The 21,201-nt window shown below is 41.4% G+C and overlaps 2 protein-coding genes across 2 annotated transcripts; one reads left to right on the top strand and one right to left on the bottom strand.

The window, feature by feature from the left end:
• Positions 1 to 279: 279 nt before the first annotated feature.
• LOC117415740 (uncharacterized) lies at positions 280 to 7,082 on the bottom strand. Its single transcript, XM_034922137.2, has 8 exons — positions 6,663 to 7,082; positions 4,874 to 5,035; positions 4,026 to 4,172; positions 2,830 to 2,934; positions 2,405 to 2,481; positions 2,043 to 2,118; positions 1,209 to 1,243; positions 280 to 1,020 (listed from the first exon to the last, which is right to left on the bottom strand). Exons 1-8 carry the CDS (start codon positions 6,880 to 6,882, stop codon positions 769 to 771), a joined length of 1,074 nt encoding a protein of 357 aa, XP_034778028.2. The 5' UTR covers positions 6,883 to 7,082; the 3' UTR covers positions 280 to 768.
• A 1,337-nt stretch (positions 7,083 to 8,419) lies between these two features.
• LOC117415005 (elongation of very long chain fatty acids protein 6-like) lies at positions 8,420 to 20,968 on the top strand. Its single transcript, XM_059026274.1, has 4 exons — positions 8,420 to 9,260; positions 12,384 to 12,515; positions 15,889 to 16,040; positions 16,801 to 20,968. The coding sequence occupies exons 1-4, from the start codon at positions 9,166 to 9,168 to the stop codon at positions 17,235 to 17,237; spliced, it is 816 nt and encodes a 271-aa protein (XP_058882257.1). The 5' UTR covers positions 8,420 to 9,165; the 3' UTR covers positions 17,238 to 20,968.
• The last annotated feature ends 233 nt before the right edge of the window (positions 20,969 to 21,201 follow it).

The following is a 21,201-nucleotide window of genomic DNA, read 5'->3' as shown; positions in this document are numbered from 1 at the left end:
ATGGATTCCACAGATACCTGCGCTGTTAGTGCTGCCAATGATATTATTGTCACTGAGCCAAATCCATCATAGCTGGGAGGTTTCAAAGGCACTGTCGCTGGGTGAACAACATGCAGAAAGTTTTTTTTTGGTGACTGAAAATACCACATCTGTAACTTAACGCCATAAATCCTAAACTTACAAAAAAACTAGGGATCGATTTATTCAACCTACCTGTACCTCCCTCTGGGATAAGCAATAGGGAAAAGCTTTTTTTTTTTAAAGCGTTTCAAAGCACTGGAGAATTGCCCTGTTTGCATCAACCCTTTTTATGGGGTATTCCAGTGATAACCATGGATAGGTGGTTGATGCAATCCAGAGTGAGTCTTCGGTGTTGTATCTGTGGCCAGGTATCTGTTGATAAAATCAACCCATTCGTCAAGTAGACAATTAAGCATTACCAATTAAGCGCTAGCCGAAATATTTGTCTACTTGACTTAAGTTTCCCATAAGTTTTACTTAGACAACAGCAATATCCTCCCCCCCCCCAGTCTTAGTTTGCTTTGATCTAAGAACATGAGAGTGGAGTCGATTGCACTCTTAAATATAACATTTTTATTTTTGAAAATAGTTCTTTTTACTCATTTTGTTTAAATAGCATTCAATTTGGATAAAAATTTGTTACTGTGTGTGTGTGTGTGTGCATTTGTTACAGTGTGTGTGTATGCGATTGTGTGTATTTGTTACAGTGCGTGTGTATGTGAGTGTGTGTAACAGCGAGTGTGTGCACTAGCACGGTGACTCTGGTTCCTCGTCCTGCATGATCACAGCTGAGGTGCTGAGAGCCTTCTTCACCAGGGAGTGTGCCACGCTCTCTAGCTCCCTGGACTGGACAGGGGAGGGGTTGAACCCTGGCAGGATCTCCACAGAGGCATCAGACAGCCCTGGGAAGCATACAGAGTTATCGGAGCCCTGGCGCTTCTGGAAGTGTTTAGCAATGCCCTTTCCCATGGCAAAATGGATTGGGTAACCTGGCAGGGTCTGGAGGAGTTAAACAAACAAACAAATAAACAAAAAGATGTATTGTTAATATAAGGGGTGTTAGATTATATATTTGATTTCTTAAACATAATATATGAAGTAATAACTGAAGTTTATTGTACTTATCCATACATTATAAGGGACTACTTGTCTGGTTATAACAATCACACTATGTACTATAGACATACCAAGTGCTGGTCAAGAGCTGCTTTCTCTGGAATACCTGCACAGACAAAGAATGTTAAACAGTGTAAAGCACTGCAGGTGTAAAATGCTGCACATCGGGGCAAATCCAATTTGGACAAAACAAGCAGGTAGATTCTGAAACGTGGGTTATAGTGGACTTCCCTTTAACCCTACTTTGCATAATTCAAAAACAAAACAGCAAACTTGATCAAAATTGGTGACCCCCCCCAAATAAATAAATAAAATAAAACAAGTAAATAATGTTTAAAAAAAAGATTAAAGATTGAAAAGTATTCAAGCACATCTTACTATCAACTTGTTCATACCCTTCAAACCGTTTACCACAGTAAAAGCATAACAAAGTGTAATAAAGCATAGTGAAAGCACGGTAAAGCATAGGTAAGCATTGTAAAGAATAGCAAGGTACGGTAAAGTATATTAATAAACAAGGTAAACTATGGTAAATGCATTAGTAAGCCATGAAAAAACATGGTAAAACTGCAAAAATACAGTGAAAATAAAACAAACAAATAAAAAAACACATAGTCTGGACGACCTATTGAATTTCCAGGATACTGGACGAAATGCAACAAAGAATGATTACAGACATTATAAAATAGTTAGGGATGTGTAAACTAAAAGGACTTCTGAAGCAACTTACTCTTTAAGATAAATAAATCAATGACTACAGTACATGTTTGCATGTGTTTTTTTTTCCAAGCTGCACATTTCAGACCTTCTCAGGGAATGCAAGTGCAGCACAGGTAAGATTTATGGATTATTTCAAAGCTAGAACCCCTTTGAACATTTGCTTAGTCTCTGTTCCTACCACTTACTTTCCAGGGGCTCCCATTCTGAAATACCCCTAAGGCTCCTTGCATTCACTGGTGCAGCTTCACCACTAGATGGCGCCTAGAGAAAATTTGAAGCTAAGTACAGTATTACTAAGTACAGCATTACCTTAAATATATATGTACAAAAAATGTCTTTTAGGTGAGATAAGGACAGCCTTGGATTGTCTGCCCAAAAAAGAATATCTCCTTTCACCCTTTTGTACCTGGAAGTTCACCTTCACTCTCTCCACCCTTCTTTCTCTTTCCCCCCTCTGCCTCCACCTAGTCATACACAGTTCTGTTTTAAACAGAGAATGGCCTTCGGTAATGGGAACTTTTAATGTGACAGTAAAATAAAAACTAACCTTTGACACAGGTACCTCTCCCACATTAGGGACAGAAGCTACACCTGATGCAGCAAACGTTGTAAAAAACACAGGATCTGAAAGAAACAGTGAACAACACCCAGTATTTCAGCAGTATCTGGATGTGAACAAATACAACTCACAAAACCTGGATGCATTTGAATCCAATTCATATTGAACTAGAAGGCTAACACAATTGCAAATGATTATGCTCAGAGCTATATATTTAGCAGATAGGTGTTTTTGGGGGAAACATTTTTGGTATAAAAAAACTGTAACTGCCTGTTTTGTTTCCCCACCACTATGAAGCAGTATTTCATATTTTCAGATCAATCCAACAAACAGGGTTCAGAAGTTACACACCTCGCAAGCTTTCAAAGAAACATGTAAAAGCTGTATACACCGAAATATGAGTATTGCAATACCTGGACGGTTATGCTTTGCGTGGTTCTTTTTACTTCGCAGTGCGGCGATGGCGGCTAATCTCCTGCGCGCCTCTTTAGAGATGCACACTGCGTCGTACAGCAGCACTGCCAGACAAAACACAGGCAGCGTAATCAGAAGAACAAACTCATCCACAACTAAATGAAGGAGTCGAGTAACCTACTGTACACCCAGCTGAATGGTTACACACTTTGGGAACATGGAATTTAACAGGTGAGAAATCAGATATTCTGGGTCTTAAACTGGGCTTCAGGTATCTTTTGTAAAGCTACACATATTTAACGTATGCGTTCACTTTCATGGTCTAACACAGGCCCTGTGACACTTACGCAGATAATATACACATTAAACGTTTACTTTCACTGCAGTACAATTTGTCTTTCAAGTTCTTGTTTTTAAAAGGTGTCGCCCAAACAAAAAAGTTTGAGAATCTCTGGAATTAAGTTTTTCTGGTGGCTTGAGATACGGGCGACCTTTAGCACAGATTGCATGACTAGACACTACTGCTTAGTATGTGGTTTCCACACACAGGGAGGTGCCAGCAAAAGATTAGGCAATTTCTGTTAACAATTGGTAAACACGGTATAGATAACTGTCTTGTAAATAACAGAAATGTAATTTAATACAGGCACCAACGCTTTCTTAACTGTTGATAGGCATCACTTATATCCAACTGACTCATGTTTCAGTGTAAACAATGACTAGCATGCTACTCCATCTAAGGATCTCAATCCTGTATGTCACCAAAGCAATTATGTACTGTTATAAAGGGTTTAGGTTTAGATAAAAATAGATTCACTTAAGGTCCAAAAATATTCTTTGGCATGGCACTCTCGGGGGTAGGGAGTGGACAACAAAGTAGTTATTTAACTTTCTGAAATTAAACAATACTATTCTTTTTAGAAACAAAATATATTTGATCGTCGAAGACCAGCCCATCTAGATAAGTATTCTTGCTGTTAAAAGGGATTACCTATTTTTTTTCACATGCATATTTTATCAAACAAGTAATTGAATCTCCCTGCATTGAGGGTCAATTATTACTCCTATTTAAAACATATTTAAAACAAACAACATAATATTGTAATGAATCTTAGCCAAATAGCACAAGATGGGAGTTTCCAATACTTTCCCAATACTTGTTAGAGACTCAGTGTACTGAGTGCATGTGCTGTACCTATGATGATGAAGAGAAAGAAGACGAGGCCCAGCACTAGATTGACTTGCAGAATGGGCTGGGAGTAAGAGGGGTCTGTCAGGATATTCACCTCCGGATTGTTCTTCGCATCCTTTCCAGACCAGACATACTGGCCGGACCAAGACCCTGCAACACAATGCAATGTGATGCATACAGTATACATACAGAATATGCTCTAGGCTGCTGTACGATACAAGTTGTTATCTACTCCAGGCTTTGTCCCGCATGGGCTTTCTGACCGCTCTGACCATATTGGGGTGAAAATCAGCTTGTATCTTACACAGTAGCTGTACTTTCTTTTTTAGAATAAACATTAGTTAATTTTGATGTGACCTAATTTCCATCTGACACAAACTACCCGATACAAAAAACAAAACAATCAGATGTCTGATTATCAAAGTCTGTCCTAAGTCTAGCTCTACTTAATTTCCAACTGTGTGTCCTCTGTCCTGGTTGCTGTGCTGCACTTTAAGTGTTTAATGTGGACTTAACAGGGGGGTGTCCTTACTACAGAAGCTACGGAGTTTAAACATTTGTCAAGGAATTTTAATAATATGTTATTACTGTAGTTTAAGCAAACTGTTCTAATATACTGTTTTAGTTTCTAAAAGTTGTTTTCCAAGAAGGTTTTCAGATGGTTTGGCAGTTTACACCATGTTGGTCTTAACAGAGAGGTGATTTAACAGGGATCTGATACGCTGAAGGGACTGTGAAAGAGGCCTTCATTGTAAGGTGGTCTTTATAGTGATGTGACCTTAAAAGGATTTTTTTTTTTTTTTTTTTTACTGTGAATCAGTAAAAAACAGAGCCAGGATTGAACGGTTTACCTTTCTGCATTGCGTCTTTAAACTTCTTCAGTATCACAAGCAGATCCACCACCTGCTGGTCCTGGAGGGCGGGGCCCTCTGCACTCCACCCTGTGTGATTGGAGGATCCCTGTGTTTGGCTCCGCTCACCAGCGGCAAACTCACCCAAGGAGAAAGCATCAACTACAGGCAAATACAGGAAAAGAATGACAGTATGAAACGTATTGAAGCTACAAATACTAGCCATTTAACAATCAGAACAAGAAAATCCATCCTTAGAAGTATTACTCTCAGATGCTACACACAGCACAGCTTCTAATAAAGTCTTGTGCCTCACAGAAACATTCTTATTTCTCTAGCCTATATCTTCAACTAATTGATCCCTGATAAAGATTTTCCCAAAAAGAAAAACATGGTGTAGTTTTAGTTTAAAGATAATAAGTCTAAATAAGAAGTTAACTGTTTACATATTAGTTAACTATTTTGTAGAAATACATATCAATGCTGGCAGTGGCCCCTATATTGAAAAAGGTAATAGTATTTTCTATATGAAATAAAGATTATATCACCTAATAAATTTGTTTAGAACACTATCTCCAAAAGAAATGATGCCCAAAGGACTATTTAATCTGTTTTTGTTGTATTGTATTTTTTTTGTTCATAGCTCAGCCTGTGCAATATGGTCCCCCTGGACTGTTTTTTAATTTGCCTCGAATGAACCTTGCCACTTTGTCAAAAAATACACATGTCAAATATCAAGTTGCAATACTTTTTTTTTTTTTATAAATGCTGTACACACATGGTTCTATTTCAGTGATCTAAACAGTACATGACCTTAATATTGTACTGTTGGCTATCTGATTTGTTATCAACATTTCAAACATACTGAAGTTTAAAAAGGTACCTGGATAAACTCAACTCTAATTCTCAGTCTTTCACAAAAGTAAACCTTATCACAACAGTGAGCTGGACTGTTAGAAAAGCAGACCTTAGCAGTGCACTAGATCTACCTGTTAGGCTTGTTTCAGTAATGAAAAAAGATGTGGTTTTGAACAAAGTTTTTAATATTTACTTTTGGCAGAGTGGTTTAAATAAGTGGGGGTTCAATTCACAGAGCCTGGCAGCTATTGAAAGACAGTCATCTCACCTTAACCAGCTCGAAGCAGGTTTGGCAGGAGACACATTGCACGGTAAACCTGGTCATTCAAGTGGACAACAAGCAAGCTGACATCATCAACCCAAAACCCTTTAAAGACACTAAAAGCAGTAGACCCGCGACAGTCACTGCACAACCCGCAAAAATGAGACTTAACATCTTGAGGTGGGTTGCTGCCGACCGTGGTTTCACACTACGTGGGATTGTGACGGGGTAGCGCCTGAGTGAAAGGAGCTTAAATATCACTGTTTTGGGTGATATAATAAAGTGACGTTTGTCATTATCAACATATGATTGTATGTACATCCCATTCATTGATGGGTTGTTAATTGAAGTTGTAAATGATATAATTTTTAATTAACCAATGTTGTTTTCTTTGACATTCCAGTTGATGAAACTTGGGATAAATGCTTATTATTTATTTCTTAGCAGATGCCCTTATCCAGAGCAATTTACAACTGTTACAAGATATCACATTATTTTTACATACAGTTGGGTTTTTACTGGATCAATCTAGGTAAAGTACCTTGCACAAGGGTACAGCTGCAGTGTCCCCCACCTAGGATTAAACCCACAACCCTCTGGTCAAGAGTCCAGAGCCCTAACCACTACTCCACACTGCTGCCCTTAGAAACCTATACTTAGAAACCTTACCTGCGTTTAACAGACTCTTAAACTGCTTGAGCAGTTTCTGAAATCCTAACATCTCGTGATTTTCGGGCCCGTTCCTCTGGCTTCGGGACAGCCTATGGAGCGTGTGACCCGAAACGGCCGGGCTAAAAAACGCACACAACGCCACACAACAACAAAACAACATCCACGCGTTTACACGCAGTCCTCTGGGTGAGCCGTGATTCAACTGAAACAATGGCATTGTTCTATCACTTACAACTAAGGACACTACAAACGTTGCTGTATCAGATTAAACTGACAGACCTTTTCATTACAGAAATAATGCCGCGTTTTTGCTCTGACCGTTTGCCAAGTGTCGACGTGTTTGACACAGCAGGGTCATGTTACCATGGAAATGCTCTTGACAACCCAGAGTTAAAGACGCCTTGTTTGCACGAGAGCGTTGCAACACATCACCTGCTGTTATTAAAGAAAAAAAAAAACTTTGGAAGCGCTCCAAAATAATTAAGAAAACTGGATACTGTTAGTGCAAGGAAATAAATGTTGTATCTGTTTGGATCAAATTGGATAGATGGTTATTGCCTTGAAATTCTGTGTAGTTTTATTGTTTTGAATTAAAAAATGATTTTTTTTTTGTGTGTGTATGATTAAAAAGATCGGGTATCCCCAGAGACCAGTTCGTTGACAGTTTCCTATACAGCGCTCCCTTGATATTTCACCATTCGATAATTCAGTGATTTGGTTTATTTACTGTTAATTCAGTTTTCAATATTGCCAATGTTTTAAAATGTGAAAGTCGATAGCGAAATAAAGAAAGCGAATAGATCAACACGTTGAGGCTGCAGAGCGGCATTCACAAACTTTACTAATGTCTTCTAACCTCGTTTTGTAGGCTAAATGTACATAGAGACACACATTAAAACCCGGACACATTAATGGATTTTAGGAAGCAGCAGCATTGAACTTGCTTTCTATTTTTTGTAGAAAAACAGGGATCTATAAAAATAAAAAAATGAAGTTCTTTCAGCTATTTCCGCATTCCTAAAATGCATAATTCAACATACAAATTAAATTGTATTAGTAACAGCTTCAATTGTTATAATAATAATAATAATAATAATAATAATAATAATAATAATAATATTCGTGTGTCAAGTCAGAAAGGCAAACAAGGCCTATGTCTGATCCAGTCACAAAACCTGGACTTTTATTTATTTTTATTTTTTTAGGATATTTATACAGGTGCGGTGCTGATCTACTAATGACTTTAAAAGACAAAGCAACTACGATAACTACTGTTCACTTAGATTCTAATTACTGTTTAACTTTCAGTATGGTACTGTAACTATCTTTAGTTAAATACCACGAAGAGTATTTTTGAAAAAAAAGTTAAAACACCCCTCACTCTCTTTTGCGACACGCCTACAAAAAAATGAGCTATGATTTTCTGCTTTTCACGAGTAAATTCATTCATTGTATACGTTTCATTATGTACAGTTGTTTTTATTCGTCGTATAATAAACTTGGTTCATTAGGTTAACCTTTTCATTATTATATTTGTGCCTCTCCAAATGAGCTACCTATTGTTCAATTGAGGTAGTCCGTTTGGAGGCAAGGCGCTATTTTTCAGATTAGTCTGTTGTTAATCTGTGCTACCGGGAGCCCATTTTCAGAAAACCTGTGTTACATAGAATTCAGTGCCCCGTGGAAATCGTCTTCCGGTACGTTCGGTACTCAATTACAGGCGCCATTTGTGGAGCCCACTCTGTACTGAATACATTGCGGTGATGCTGTGTTGCAGCGTCAGGATATACCGGTATTTTTTTAATAACAATACAAAATATCGTTAATATAAAGTGACTGACTGTTATTTATGCGAATAAAAGCTTGATTATGTCAAGAAACATTTTGCCAGGGCAAGCGCGAATACAATAAAAGCATTGCGAGTGCGCTGTGAAAGTGCTCTACGGCGGCTCCACTATTTGCTAACTCCGCCCACTTGTGACATCATTTTCCTATACTTCTTTTTATAGTCATAGCTAACATCGCACCCTTGTGGGAGGTCTCGGTGCCCAGCCCCACCCAAGTTGAAATGGTGCTCGGTTGGTTGGTCTGTTTGTCTGCGGTACGAGCAGTGTGTCGGTCTGGTGGTGCAGCACAGCATAGCATAGCATAGCATAGCATAGGGTAGCGTAACGTGTGTGCTGTACAGTCAAGCTGTCTGCATCCGTACATGCTACCCATTCATTCGGGTTTTTATATTGGAAATTGTAATGGTTAATAATTACAAAAGTGCAAGCCATTTAATTCGTCACCGGGTTAACGGTTGATATTTGTATTTACCGGTACTGTACGTCGTTTAATTTTTGTATATGTTCTGAAACCTAGTTCTGCATTTCAGTATAAAGGGGGACGATCACAGAAGACATACTTATTATTATTATTATTATTATTATTATTATTATTATTATTATTATTATTAACACAACAGCATTAAAAAACACTGTACCGCTCGGATACAGAAATGAATGCAAGCGAGCACCTTCCACCTTTGCTGGAATACGACTTTGAGCGGAGCTTTGATGAGCGACCGGCGATCGAATGGATGAAGGAAAACTGGTGAGTACCCGGAACGGGTATTTAATAAGATGACTTGTGGAATAACATGGAGATTCTGTACAGTATTCCAGCCCTGCAGGCTAGCCAAACGTCTCTGAATTGATCCTAATGTATGTTGTCCTGACCGGATTGATCGTGATGCTGTCACGGCACTGTGTTGTGTTGATTTTTTGTGTTTTTTTACCGGCTAGTAGGGTACAGTATTACTGTTGGATACGGTAGGCCTGCTGCATTGTGTGTGCTATTGAATCATGGTTACAATAAATTCAAAAAATGCTTTGGTGTTTGCATTTATTATTATTATTATTATTATTATTATTATTATTATTATTATTATTATTATTATTAGTAGTAGTAGTAGTAGTAGTAGTAGTAGTAGTCGTAGTAAACCGTGTAATATTTCAATACAATCATTCACACGCTAAAAATACATCATGATGTAGTAAGAGACAACCAATGTGTTCTCAAGCAGACCGTCTTGTCCTCCTTATTTCATCCGTGTACATCAATTGTTTTATACATTTTTTGTTTTTTTTTGTAAAAATAGGTTTGTGTTGCTAGTTCAAATGAGACTCGGGCATTGAAAATTATGCTGAACCCAATATGGATATTTTTTGCAAGGTGTGGAATGCCTCATGTTGGTGACGTACACATTAATAATAGTCCAGTGGAATTGAATCCTTCTTTCACGTGTATTTGTACCACCACAGTACTGCACTGGGCTAAGCACACAACAGTTAGACTATATTCTAACATGCACATGTACTGTAGCAGCCTCGGGCACCCAGGAACTACTCATTCTGCTTCAGCAAGAGTATAGTTCTGGCGAAACGGGTTCGTCTGGTTCTATATTGGAGGTGTAAGTTGCGCCGCTACATCAAAGATAAGAGTATCTTTGAGACACATTGTAAGTAGGCACACCGGGATGACACCGCTGTCAGTCTCCCTGCCAGACTCTCTAGCCCCGTAGGAGGTTTTTCGTTGGTTAGTTTCGCAGAAAGCCGCTGAGCTTTGGGCGAGGCGGGCGTGCACGGTGATACACCGGACCTGTATCAACCTGTACTTAACGTGTACACTATCTAGAATTGCAGCGCCGTGTCCACTTTAGTCTTGTTTAATTCACTGACTTAAATCAAAAGCAGAACACAGTAAAATCAGCCCAGTGGTTTGACTAATCCGATAACAGCTTTTCATTTCTAAGGCGTTTCGCCAATCGTTGATACAAAGTATGCAAGTATTATCAAACACGAATCTCAGATTTATATTTTGTAATTTTGTATAAAAAAAAAAAAAAAAAGTTGCTTCCTTGAGAAATATCATGCAATGTGATTATTATTCTTCTCAAGTCCAGGAAGGGTGAGGGGAAAAAAGCAAGTGCAAAATTGAGCAATACAGGAAAATGATAACAATCTTAATATGAGAGCAGATCATAATGTTTACGAGAAAGTTAATCTGATCCAGCCCTGCAGAAAGGAATGTAGAGAGAATGAATTCAGGACTTCAGGGATGGAAATAAGACTCCTATTGCATAGCAGTTTCACCCATTCCAGTTTTTACTACAAGCTTGATTAGTGTATGCTGTAGGTAACAAGCTCAGGTGTGTTGTAGCAAACTCACAGTAAAACTAGGGAATGGATCAAACTGCTATGCAATGGGAGACTTATTTCCCAATGCTACTGTGTCAAATGTGAGTTAGTAATGAAAAGCTGTATACCAAAAATCAGATTGGACAGAAATGACAGCTTTCTGTCAAGAGCTTTAAGAGAATCATTCAAGGCACTGTAACACATTCAGGGTCTTTTCTGAAGGTCAAGGCAGATGTGTGTACTGGTAGTGTTTCAGATGCACAGCAACCCCAGTCACGTGATGAGTGGGACACAGCTTCTCTGAGCTACCTCAGCAGCCTCTAAAACGCTGATCAGCAAAGAAAATACCTGCACCTCTGTCTTCCTCCCTCCCATCTGACCTCCTCTCACTCTCTCCCCCTCCTTTCTGACTCCCGTCTTTCTGTTCTCTCTGCCCTTCTTACTCTCACTGTTCCCCACTCTTCTTAGTCTCCTTTATTTAACATCTCCCTTTCACTCCACCATCATGCTTTCACTCTCTCTCCTCCCTCCTCATCTTTTTCAATCTTTATCTCTTCCCCTTCTCTCTGTAATCTCCCATCTCTCCAGCTCCCTCTGTTGCCCTCTCCTCCTTCTCCTCCCTTCTTTTTTCCCTCTTCCCTCCTGTTCTGTCCCTTTCCGTTCCTCCACCTCTCCTCCCTCCCCCTTGGTTCTCTCTGCCATCTGAGAGGTGCAAGGCAGGGTAGCAGGATATCTAGAAACCTCGGGGCACAGACTCCAAACCTTCCTGGAAACTCCAAACCTTCCGGACAAATAATTATTTATTCATAATTTGGAAAAGACAAGTTATAGACTCTGCTTAATATTTCTGTTATCTAAGAAGTGGGTTTGCGGCTGCTGCTGATGCTGCTGCTGACCTTGATAACGTTCCTGTCAGCTCCCAAATAATTCTAGCTGGAAGAAAATCCTTCAGCACACATTGTGTGCACAACTGATGTGCAGCCCTAGCACAGGGGTGCGGGTTCAATGAAAGGGAAAGGAAAATGTCGGCCAGTATTACAAGGGTAGGACATTTCTGAAGCTTCCAACTAAATTCGGCTTTTTGGAATGTTTTCAGAAGCAGTCCCACCTCTGTGGTTGAAGAAGTTTGTTTACTTGGTAGGCTGGTTAACTGCTGGTATAAGAAACCACAACAGAGAATTATACTGAACATGCAAAACACATTGCATGATAAACAACAAGTGAGAAATTCAATATTCTGAAAAGCTTTTAAAAATGTGGTTTCCATTTAAAAATGAGTGTTTGTCTATCAGTATATCTGTATGCCACACTTGCTCAATTATTTTTTCTTTTCCATATGGGGGGAAAAACTTGGCACTTTGAATGGTAAAGTCAACAGCAATGCCCCTTGCCTGATTGCCAGCGCCTGATTTCTGTGGAGCGCTCAATCCAAATAATGGGCTTTGTGCTGCCGTAGCTGTGATATCTGAACTTGCAGCCATGGCAATAGGTGCTGTACATCACTGACGGTCTTGTCATGTTTTTGCTGTGTTTGCAGGAGCAAGTCCTTTGTGTTCTCAGCCCTCTACGCCGCTGTGATTTTCGGGGGGCAGCAGTTTATGAAGGAGAGGCAAAAACTGGAGCTACGCAAGCCCCTGGTCCTGTGGTCTGTCAGCCTGGCAGTCTTCAGGTAGCAAGAGCTTTCATACATTCGATCAGGGATGGAAATAAGACTCCTGTTTGCATAGCAGTTTTACCACAAGCTTGATTTGCCATACAAATAACAAGTTTGGGCGTGTCTTATTAAACTGTGAGTAAAACAAGGGAATGGATCAAACCGCTATGCAATGGGACTCTTATTTTCATCCCTGCAGTGTGTATGTCTGTCTATCCGTCTGTCTGGGTGTCTTTCTCATTGTGTCTGTCTGTCTTTCTTTTTGTGTGCGTGTCTGTCTCAGTGTGCGTTTTTACCTGTCTGTGTGTGACTTTGCTTGTGTGAGGGTTGACGTTTTTATTAAATCATTTGACAACTTTGTTATTTTTTGTTATGTTATGTTGTACTTGTTAACAATTGATTTCACATTAACGTTTCTCATTCAAGAACCCACACCCAAGCTGCAGTGATTAGGCAGAAGTCAGCAACACTAGATTTCTCTGTGCTTTAGTGACACACCTGCTTTATAATGAGATAAAATGTCATCAGTAATTGAGTGTGAACAGTTCTATAGGTGTGTTAATGGGCACAAATCTGCATTCTGGTGATGTCACAGATCTACAGCCAGTATTCATTCATTGTGTCTGTCTCTCTGCAGTATCATCGGGCTGTGTGGACTGGCTGGTACATAGGGCTGTCACAGTATACTGGTTTTACGGTAAACCATGGTATAAACTGCCACGGTTTTGAAACCGCCACCATTTTTCTATACCTTGATTACTGAGTTCACACGGTTTAAGGTGATATGGGCACGTTTTTCATTCACAGTTTGTCCATCAGTGAGCCACTGTGTTCATTAGAACTAACTAATGAACACATACTTCTCAAGTTCTTAAAACTGCCATGCATGAGTTTATCTGAGTAGGATATTAAATAAGTGACGTCTAATATAAACCGCCCGACTAAACAATGATCGCTAGCAAACGTGATTGTCAGGTAAATGAAACACAAATACTCAAAAATATCAGCAAGAACAAGGCACTGGAACTTTTCATCACTGCCTTCATATTCATTTACCAAACAAAAGTAGTAACAGTAGCTATTATCTGTCGTATTGGTCAAGAGAAACGCAGTAAGCACACACCAATGCAGATAATCAAAAAGTCTGTTTACTGCTGTATAACTAAGTCTGAGATGCTACAGGCATTTGTATTTTTTATTTTAAACGGTATTGTAAAGATGTTGCCGTCTCCTTGAGTTGATAGTGTTGTAGGGGTTTTGGTTTTATGTATTTAAAAATGAATACAATTTTATTCCCATTTAAAAAAAAAAAAAGTCCCCTAGATGCCGATTAACTTTGCCACGGTGCCATACCCACCTGAACGTTTCTTCTGTCTTTTGTGTTCATTGCTGTTAGTCCAAAACAAACAAACAAAAAACAATTTGCAGGCACCGTCTTCTCATCATTAAGTTTTGCACTTTGCTTCGAGATCAGTGGGCGGGCACTGCATGTCTTAAAACACACTCGATTGGCTATTGCTAGGTAACACTTTGCTTCTCTTAACTAATAAAGAAGCAGCATTATTTTGCTGAGCCTGTGTGAGCTGGAGTGAACACTACTTCCAGTTAGGTAGTGCTTGATAGAACTGTAGTACCAGTGTGTTGTATTTGTTTGAGAACTTTAAATTTAAAGTTATTTTTCTTGTTAAAAATGACTTGACTTGAGTGTATTTCTTTAAATAGCCATTTAAAAATGGATTACAAACGGATGACGTTGTACTGCGGTACGACGATAACCTTGGTATATTTTTTTTAACGATTATCATACCGTCAAAATTTGATACCGTGACATCCCTAGCTGTACATTGTGTCTGTCTCTCTGCAGTATCATCAGGGCTGTGCGGACCGGCTGGTACATGCTGTACATTGTGTCTGTCTGTCTCTCTGTAGTATCATCGGGGCTGTGCGGACCGGCTGGTACATGCTGTACATTGTGTCTGTCTCTCTGCAGTATCATCAGGGCTGTGCGGACCGGCTGGTACATGCTGTACATTGTGTCTGTCTCTCTGCAGTATCATCAGGGCTGTGCGGACCAGCTGGTCCATGCTGTACATTGTGTCTGTCTGTCTCTCTGTAGTATCATCGGGGCTGTGCGGACCGGCTGGTACATGCTGTACATTGTGTCTGTCTCTCTGCAGTATCATCGGGGCTGTGCGGACCGGCTGGTACATGCTGTACATTGTGTCTGTCTCTCTGCAGTATCATCGGGGCTGTGCGGACCGGCTGGTACATGCTGTACATTGTGTCTGTCTCTCTGCAGTATCATCGGGGCTGTGTGGACCGGCTGGTACATGCTGTACATTGTGTCTGTCTGTCTGTCTCTCTGCAGTATCATCAGGGCTGTGCGGACCGGCTGGTACATGCTGTACATTGTGTCTGTCTCTCTGCAGTATCATCAGGGCTGTGCGGACCGGCTGGTACATGCTGTACATTGTGTCTGTCTCTCTGCAGTATCATCAGGGCTGTGCGGACCGGCTGGTACATGCTGTACATTGTGTCTGTCTGTCTCTCTGCAGTATCATCAGGGCTGTGCGGACCGGCTGGTACATGCTGTACATTGTGTCTGTCTCTCTGCAGTATCATCAGGGCTGTGCGGACCAGCTGGTCCATGCTGTACATTGTGTCTGTCTGTCTCTCTGTAGTATCATCGGGGCTGTGCGGACCGGCTGGTACATGCTGTACATTGTGTCTGTCTCTCTGCAGTATCATCGGGGCTGTGCGGACCGGCTGGTACATGCTGTACATTGTGTCTGTCTCTCTGCAGTATCATCGGGGCTGTGCGGACCGGCTGGTACATGCTGTACATTGTGTCTGTCTCTCTGCAGTATCATCGGGGCTGTGTGGACCGGCTGGTACATGCTGTACATTGTGTCTGTCTGTCTGTCTCTCTGCAGTATCATCGGGGCTGTGCGGACCGGCTGGTACATGCTGTACATTGTGTCTGTCTGTCTCTCTGCAGTATCATCGGGGCTGTGCGGACCAGCTGGTCCATGCTGTACATTGTGTCTGTCTCTCTGCAGTATCATCGGGGCTGTGTGGACCAGCTGGTACATGCTGTACATTGTGTCTGTCTCTCTGCAGTATCATCAGGGCTGTGCAGACCGGCTGGTCCATGCTGTACATTGTGTCTGTCTCTCTGCAGTATCATCAGGGCTGTGCAGACCGGCTGGTACATGCTGTACATTGTGTCTGTCTGTCTCTCTGCAGTATCATCGGGGCTGTGCGGACCAGCTGGTACATGCTGTACATTGTGTCTGTCTGTCTGTCTGTCTCTCTGCAGTATCATCGGGGCTGTGCGGACCAGCTGGTACATGCTGTACATTGTGTCTGTCTGTCTGTCTCTCTGCAGTATCATCGGGGCTGTGCGGACCGGCTGGTACATGCTCTACATTCTGGACACCAGTGGCTTCAAGCAGTCCGTGTGTGACCAGAGCTTCTACAGCGGTCCTGTCAGCAAGTTCTGGGCGTACGCCTTCGTGCTGAGCAAGGCTCCCGAGCTGGGTAAGAATTCCCCTTTCCCCAGCCTAACCCCTGCACTGCACTCCCTTTCTTCCTCTATCTTTCTCTCTCTCTCTCCCTCTGTCTCTCTCTCTCTCTCTGCCAGTCAACCCCTCGCTCCCTTTCTCTGTCTGTCACTCTCTGCCTCGCTATCTCGGTCTAACCCCTCTCCTCCTGTCCCTCAGCCACTCTAATCCCCCTCCTCTCCCTCTCCAACCCCCGTCTCTCTCAAATTCAAATTCGAAACTGGCTTTATTAGCATGACAGGAGTGATCCAGTGTTGCCAAAGCATTTCAACACAAATGTTACATAAAATAAAATACAATGTTAACACATAATATCACCCTCCCTCCCTCCCTCCTTAACAGAATGTAAACAATATAACCCCCCCCCCCCCCCCGGGTCTAATGTAATAATAAACAGTGAAGTTCTGTTGAGTGTCTCCACACTGTCCCTCAGGCTGTGACAGGAAGACACGTACTAGGCTACCTCATCTCCCACAGGATCCGCAGTTTCTCAGGGTCAGGCAGGTATGGAAACTGGGTCAACTGACTCGAGAATTTAGGGAGGTATGTGTCCCTTATTTGGCAGTATTTTCAGCAGGACAGCAGGACCTCTGTTAAAACTTTGCCAGCCAGCTCTTTATGGCAGCCTATTTCGATGGCCAGGCTGTGTAGTCTGTACTTCGTTAGGGTTTGTCTTTGTTTGGGGTCTTTTACCCTGCTAGGATTCTCTCTCTCTCTCTCTCGCTCTCTCTGTGCAGGGGACACAGTGTTCATCGTGCTCCGGAAGCAGCGGCTCATCTTCCTGCACTGGTACCACCACATCACGGTGCTGCTGTACTCCTGGTACTCCTACAAGGACCGCGTGGCAGGAGGGGGCTGGTTCATGACCATGAACTACCTGGCCCACGCGCTCATGTACAGCTACTATGCGGCGCGGGCGGCCGGTGTGCGGGTGCCCCGCCCCCTCGCCATGCTCATCACCACCACGCAGATCGCACAGATGGTCATGGGGCTGGTGGTCAGCGGCCTGGTCTTCTTCTGGATGCAGGACGGACGCTGCTTCTCCTACCTAGACAATATCCTGTGGGCCTCCCTCATGTACCTCAGCTACCTGTTCCTCTTCCTCTCCTTCTTCTATCAGACCTACATCAAGGGCGGGAGCCGCAGCAGCAAGAAGACCATCAAGGCAGACTAGAGGAGATTAGGACCAGAGTCTTTGATGGCTGTTGTATTGGACTGGGTTGATCTTAGACTTTGCTGTATTGGACTAGGCTGCATTGGACTGGTCTGTGCTATTTTTGACTAAACTGTAAAAGACTGGACTGTAGTGATGAAGAAAATATTCTTTGACAAACTTTAAATCTTTCTCAGTGTGTCATGGTATCGTAGAGACTGGAACGTACTGTGCTCTAGGTGACTGGACAGTGTGCTGTATTGTATTGGATCGAACTGCTTGTCTGAATGTGATGACTTTATGAGAACCTTCTTTAGCAACACGCTGCTGAGTGCATCATGATCAGGGGGTGTACCGAGCTGTATCTGTGCCAAACATACTTATTTCCATGTGCTTACAGTGGCTGTAGGTCATGGTGATGAGGCGGGGGGTGTGTTGGTGTCAACGACATGCTAATTAGCATCACTGAACCTGACTGCGGGACTCTTCACTCTATCTGCTACATTGTCCTAAACTTACCCATCTAATATCCTGTGTTGTGTATGTTCTCCGTCTCTCTCGATGCCGTTCTCTCTTGATGCCTTTCTCTCTTGCTGCTTTGCTCACAGTAGATCACTGTTTGCATGGAAGACTCAAGTTATCTCCTGAAGCGTCTCTGATCTTCACTGCGAGGGAGATGTTTTCCTGCCCTGTGATTACACTGCCTGGTCACTTTATTAGGACTTGGCAGTCTCCCCTATTGGATTTCTCCTGGCATAGCTTGGGTTCCTTCATTACTCTGGAAGGCTAAATGAATAATTTACTTAAGGATTGCTGTGGATCAAGTCTTCCCAACAATGCTGCACTTGTACCCTGGTGGCTACTTTCAAAAGGGTAATGTGCCCTCTACCGTGCCCGAATTGCAGGTATCTTCCAGGGCTACCCCATTCCCTTAACGGATCCCCATGTGACACCTTCCAGCACCTTGTGGCGTCTATGCCACATTGTGATCAGGGCACCCAGTGGCCCTAATGAAGTGACCAGGCAGTGTAGACACCCCTGTGGCATTAGTTTGTGTTACATTTCCATTTCCCAAATGTTCCTGTTCATTTCTGCAGTGGTACGGCGCTCCGGTATATTTCTACTGCTGAAAGATGTGTAGCACGTCTCTCAACTGTCTCGCCTGTTCTAACCGAAGGAGAAAAAAAAAAAGGCAGCGTCATCCTTTTAACAAGCGGACGACAGTATGCAGAACAACCTGAAAAGTAACCGAGCAAGCTCACTGGAGACACCCAAGCTGGTCGTTACCAACGTACTTCTCCGCGTGCTTCAGACTGATTCTCGTCACTGTTAACATCCATTGCGACACGCGTCAGCTTTCAAGATTAAAGAAATATTAAAGCAGCAATTTATTTAAAAATGATCAGTGATTGAATTTTATGTGAGAAAAAAAATAAAATAATAATAAACAAAACAAAAAATTCCCAGATACGTGGCCGTTGTGATGTGGGTGCGCGTGCATTTTTTATGTGTTGTATAAGATAATTGATAATTCAAGTGACATGGCTGAACTAGGGGCGTAAAGACTCACCGCCTGTCAGTGAATCACGATTCTTTCTTTGCATGATATATCGTATGGTAATAGAAGTCTGTATCATGATTCAAGACCGAAAGCACAACATGGTTCATTGCAGTTCACCAATTGTTTCTCAAAATGAAGACCACGTGTGTTTTATAGTTGGTAAGAATACATCTTCTCCCTAACTCCTTACACCATCTGATCTTATTGTGCGTCGTACAAGTAGCCAATCGGGACCATCACACGTTTCGTATTTCATATTGTGATACGTATCGTATCATGATTGGTAGCACACTGCATATTGTGATACACACCATATCGTGACAGTAGTGTATAGTTCCACACCTAGCGCTGCGTATGTCCACAGAGTATTCTGTTTATATAGCAAGCAGGAGATAACCACATATGGAGATTTCTTGGATAGTAAATTGTATTATCTTATTGTACTCTACAAGGAATCTTCGCTGGTTCTCAAGTTGAAATGAAGAGGGATCGCTGTATATTTAATCCTAAATAAAAGAAACTGAATTTGGGGAATTACTTTAATTAGATCAAGCTCTTTACCTGCTCAGCAATGGAATTTGTAACGGTGCTGTTCGCCCAGTCGTTCTGTCATCGGGTTTGATTGAACTCGACACCAAAAGTGAGATCCAACGGCTGAACTTTCAGCACTTGTATTAAAAAGTTCTGCTTACTGAACCGTACAGTATTCGGTGTCATGCAGTCTCTATTATATAATATATAATTCTACTGTATCCTACAATATTATTATATACAATATCGATACACGTTATATGTAGTGAGCGTGTGTTAAGTAGTCTGTATTCAAAAACCATATATATATATATATATATATATGTGTATTTATATATGGAAAATAAGTGCACCTATACCTCGGAGCATTCACACAATTGTATGGTTATGTAAAATAAGAATAATTGAGCTATTCCACCGAGGTACTCAAACACAATTTGCACAAGTCCGTATGGCTCTTGATTTTTTTTTTGGTGTCCAGGCGTTTTCCTGCTTTGAATCATTATTGAAAATACAAGCTCGTGTGTGCAGGATGGAACCCAAGTGTGAGGCTCAGACGATGGGAGGCTCCGATTTGTAACACAGGAGCCTGTGACCCGGGCTCTGTGAATCTCACACTATCTTGTCCTCTATAACGTTAGTCCTGGACAGGAGTGGTTTTTGCAGGAGATAAATCGGTGACAGTGAAAGTTGTCTGGAAAATTTAAAAAAGCTCTAAAGCAAAACTAGAAGTGCCTCGGGAGAACAGAGCGATTTTTGTTTTTAAGTTTTGCTTTGTGCACCTTTTTAAAGATGTAGAAAATTGGTGAAAGAATAACCTTAGTAAAAGTATCACAAAGTTTGTTATATATATATATATATATATATAACATTGCTATTCCCTACAGACCAGCAGAAGATACATATTTAAAACAAACAAACAAAAACACTAGTCAAACACTGAAAAACCATACTAATTGTGATTGAGTGTTCAAAGATATATATAAAAAAGCCATATATATTGTTGTGGGGGCGGTGGGGTGTCAAGTAATGTTTGACTGTGTTTGTGTCCTAGACTATTGTTGAATGTAATATAGCTGGTAGCGAATGGGTGTCCTTGGATGGGAGTGCTTGTTTCATGTTTACTTAAGTCTTATTTGCAACAACAACAAGAAAATCAAATTTCCAAAGCTCAGTGCAGATCTGTGATGGGGATGCACTGTCCCAGCTTCTAGAGACCCGGGTTCCAATCAATTAGAGGTGTGCCGATACTCGTTCTCTTTACAGAAGTATTCAATGCCATTCATTAACGTGATGATATGTAAACAGTAAACAATCTCAGCACCCCGGATGAGAGGAAAATTCACTTCCAGTTGGCTTTTAAAACACTCACTGCACAAGTTAACTGCCATTGATTGATTGATACTCTATTGCAAAGGTGAGCGAAGGACAGCTTTTCTTGTTTTGAAATCAACACGTTATTGAATACCTGCAGATAAATACTTCCTAAAAGCAATTCGAACACGAGTAACCGCACACCCCTAGTTTTAATCGTGCTACAGTTTCAGCCACTTTCTCATGTTTTAGCAACTCACTGCTTACTTCAAATTGTGATTCGCTGAAAGTAAAATGCTCATTACCATTCCAAAATGAATAAAAAATAAGACATGTTTTATTACAAGCCCCGACGTTGGTTATTTCTGGTTTCATAAATGTATTGCAATGATTTTGGAGTAAATAGTTTTGAGGATCGAGCAAGCGAGTGGTTTAACACAGTTCTTAAACCAGGGGCCCCTAGAAGATTGTGGAACCCTCGCTGTAAAAACACATACTTGTTTGTTTCTTGTACTAAAGGTGCATGGCCTCTCGCTGCTGTGGCAAGTCTTGTGATGGCTTTCCTGACCATATACACAT

This window comes from Acipenser ruthenus, chromosome 7 (genome assembly GCF_902713425.1).
Source record: "Acipenser ruthenus chromosome 7, fAciRut3.2 maternal haplotype, whole genome shotgun sequence".
Classification (NCBI taxonomy): domain Eukaryota; kingdom Metazoa; phylum Chordata; class Actinopteri; order Acipenseriformes; family Acipenseridae; genus Acipenser; species Acipenser ruthenus.
The sequence above is the reverse complement of the archived record's forward strand: the minus strand, read 5'-3'. Positions and strand labels throughout refer to the sequence as shown.

Coding starts and splice junctions, on each gene's coding strand:
- LOC117415740 (XM_034922137.2), bottom strand. CDS start 6,882: ATGCCATTGTTTCAGTTGAATCACGGCTCACCCAGAGGACTGCGTGTA. Junction 2,482..2,829: donor CGCAAAGCATAACCGTCCAG/GTATTGCAATAC, acceptor TGTTTCTTTCAG/ATCCTGTGTTTTTTACAACG. Junction 1,244..2,042: donor AGAATGGGAGCCCCTGGAAA/GTAAGTGGTAGG, acceptor TTGTCTGTGCAG/GTATTCCAGAGAAAGCAGCT.
- LOC117415005 (XM_059026274.1), top strand. CDS start 9,166: ATGAATGCAAGCGAGCACCTTCCACCTTTGCTGGAATACGACTTTGAG. Junction 9,261..12,383: donor GAATGGATGAAGGAAAACTG/GTGAGTACCCGG, acceptor CTGTGTTTGCAG/GAGCAAGTCCTTTGTGTTCT. Junction 12,516..15,888: donor GTCAGCCTGGCAGTCTTCAG/GTAGCAAGAGCT, acceptor GTCTCTCTGCAG/TATCATCGGGGCTGTGCGGA.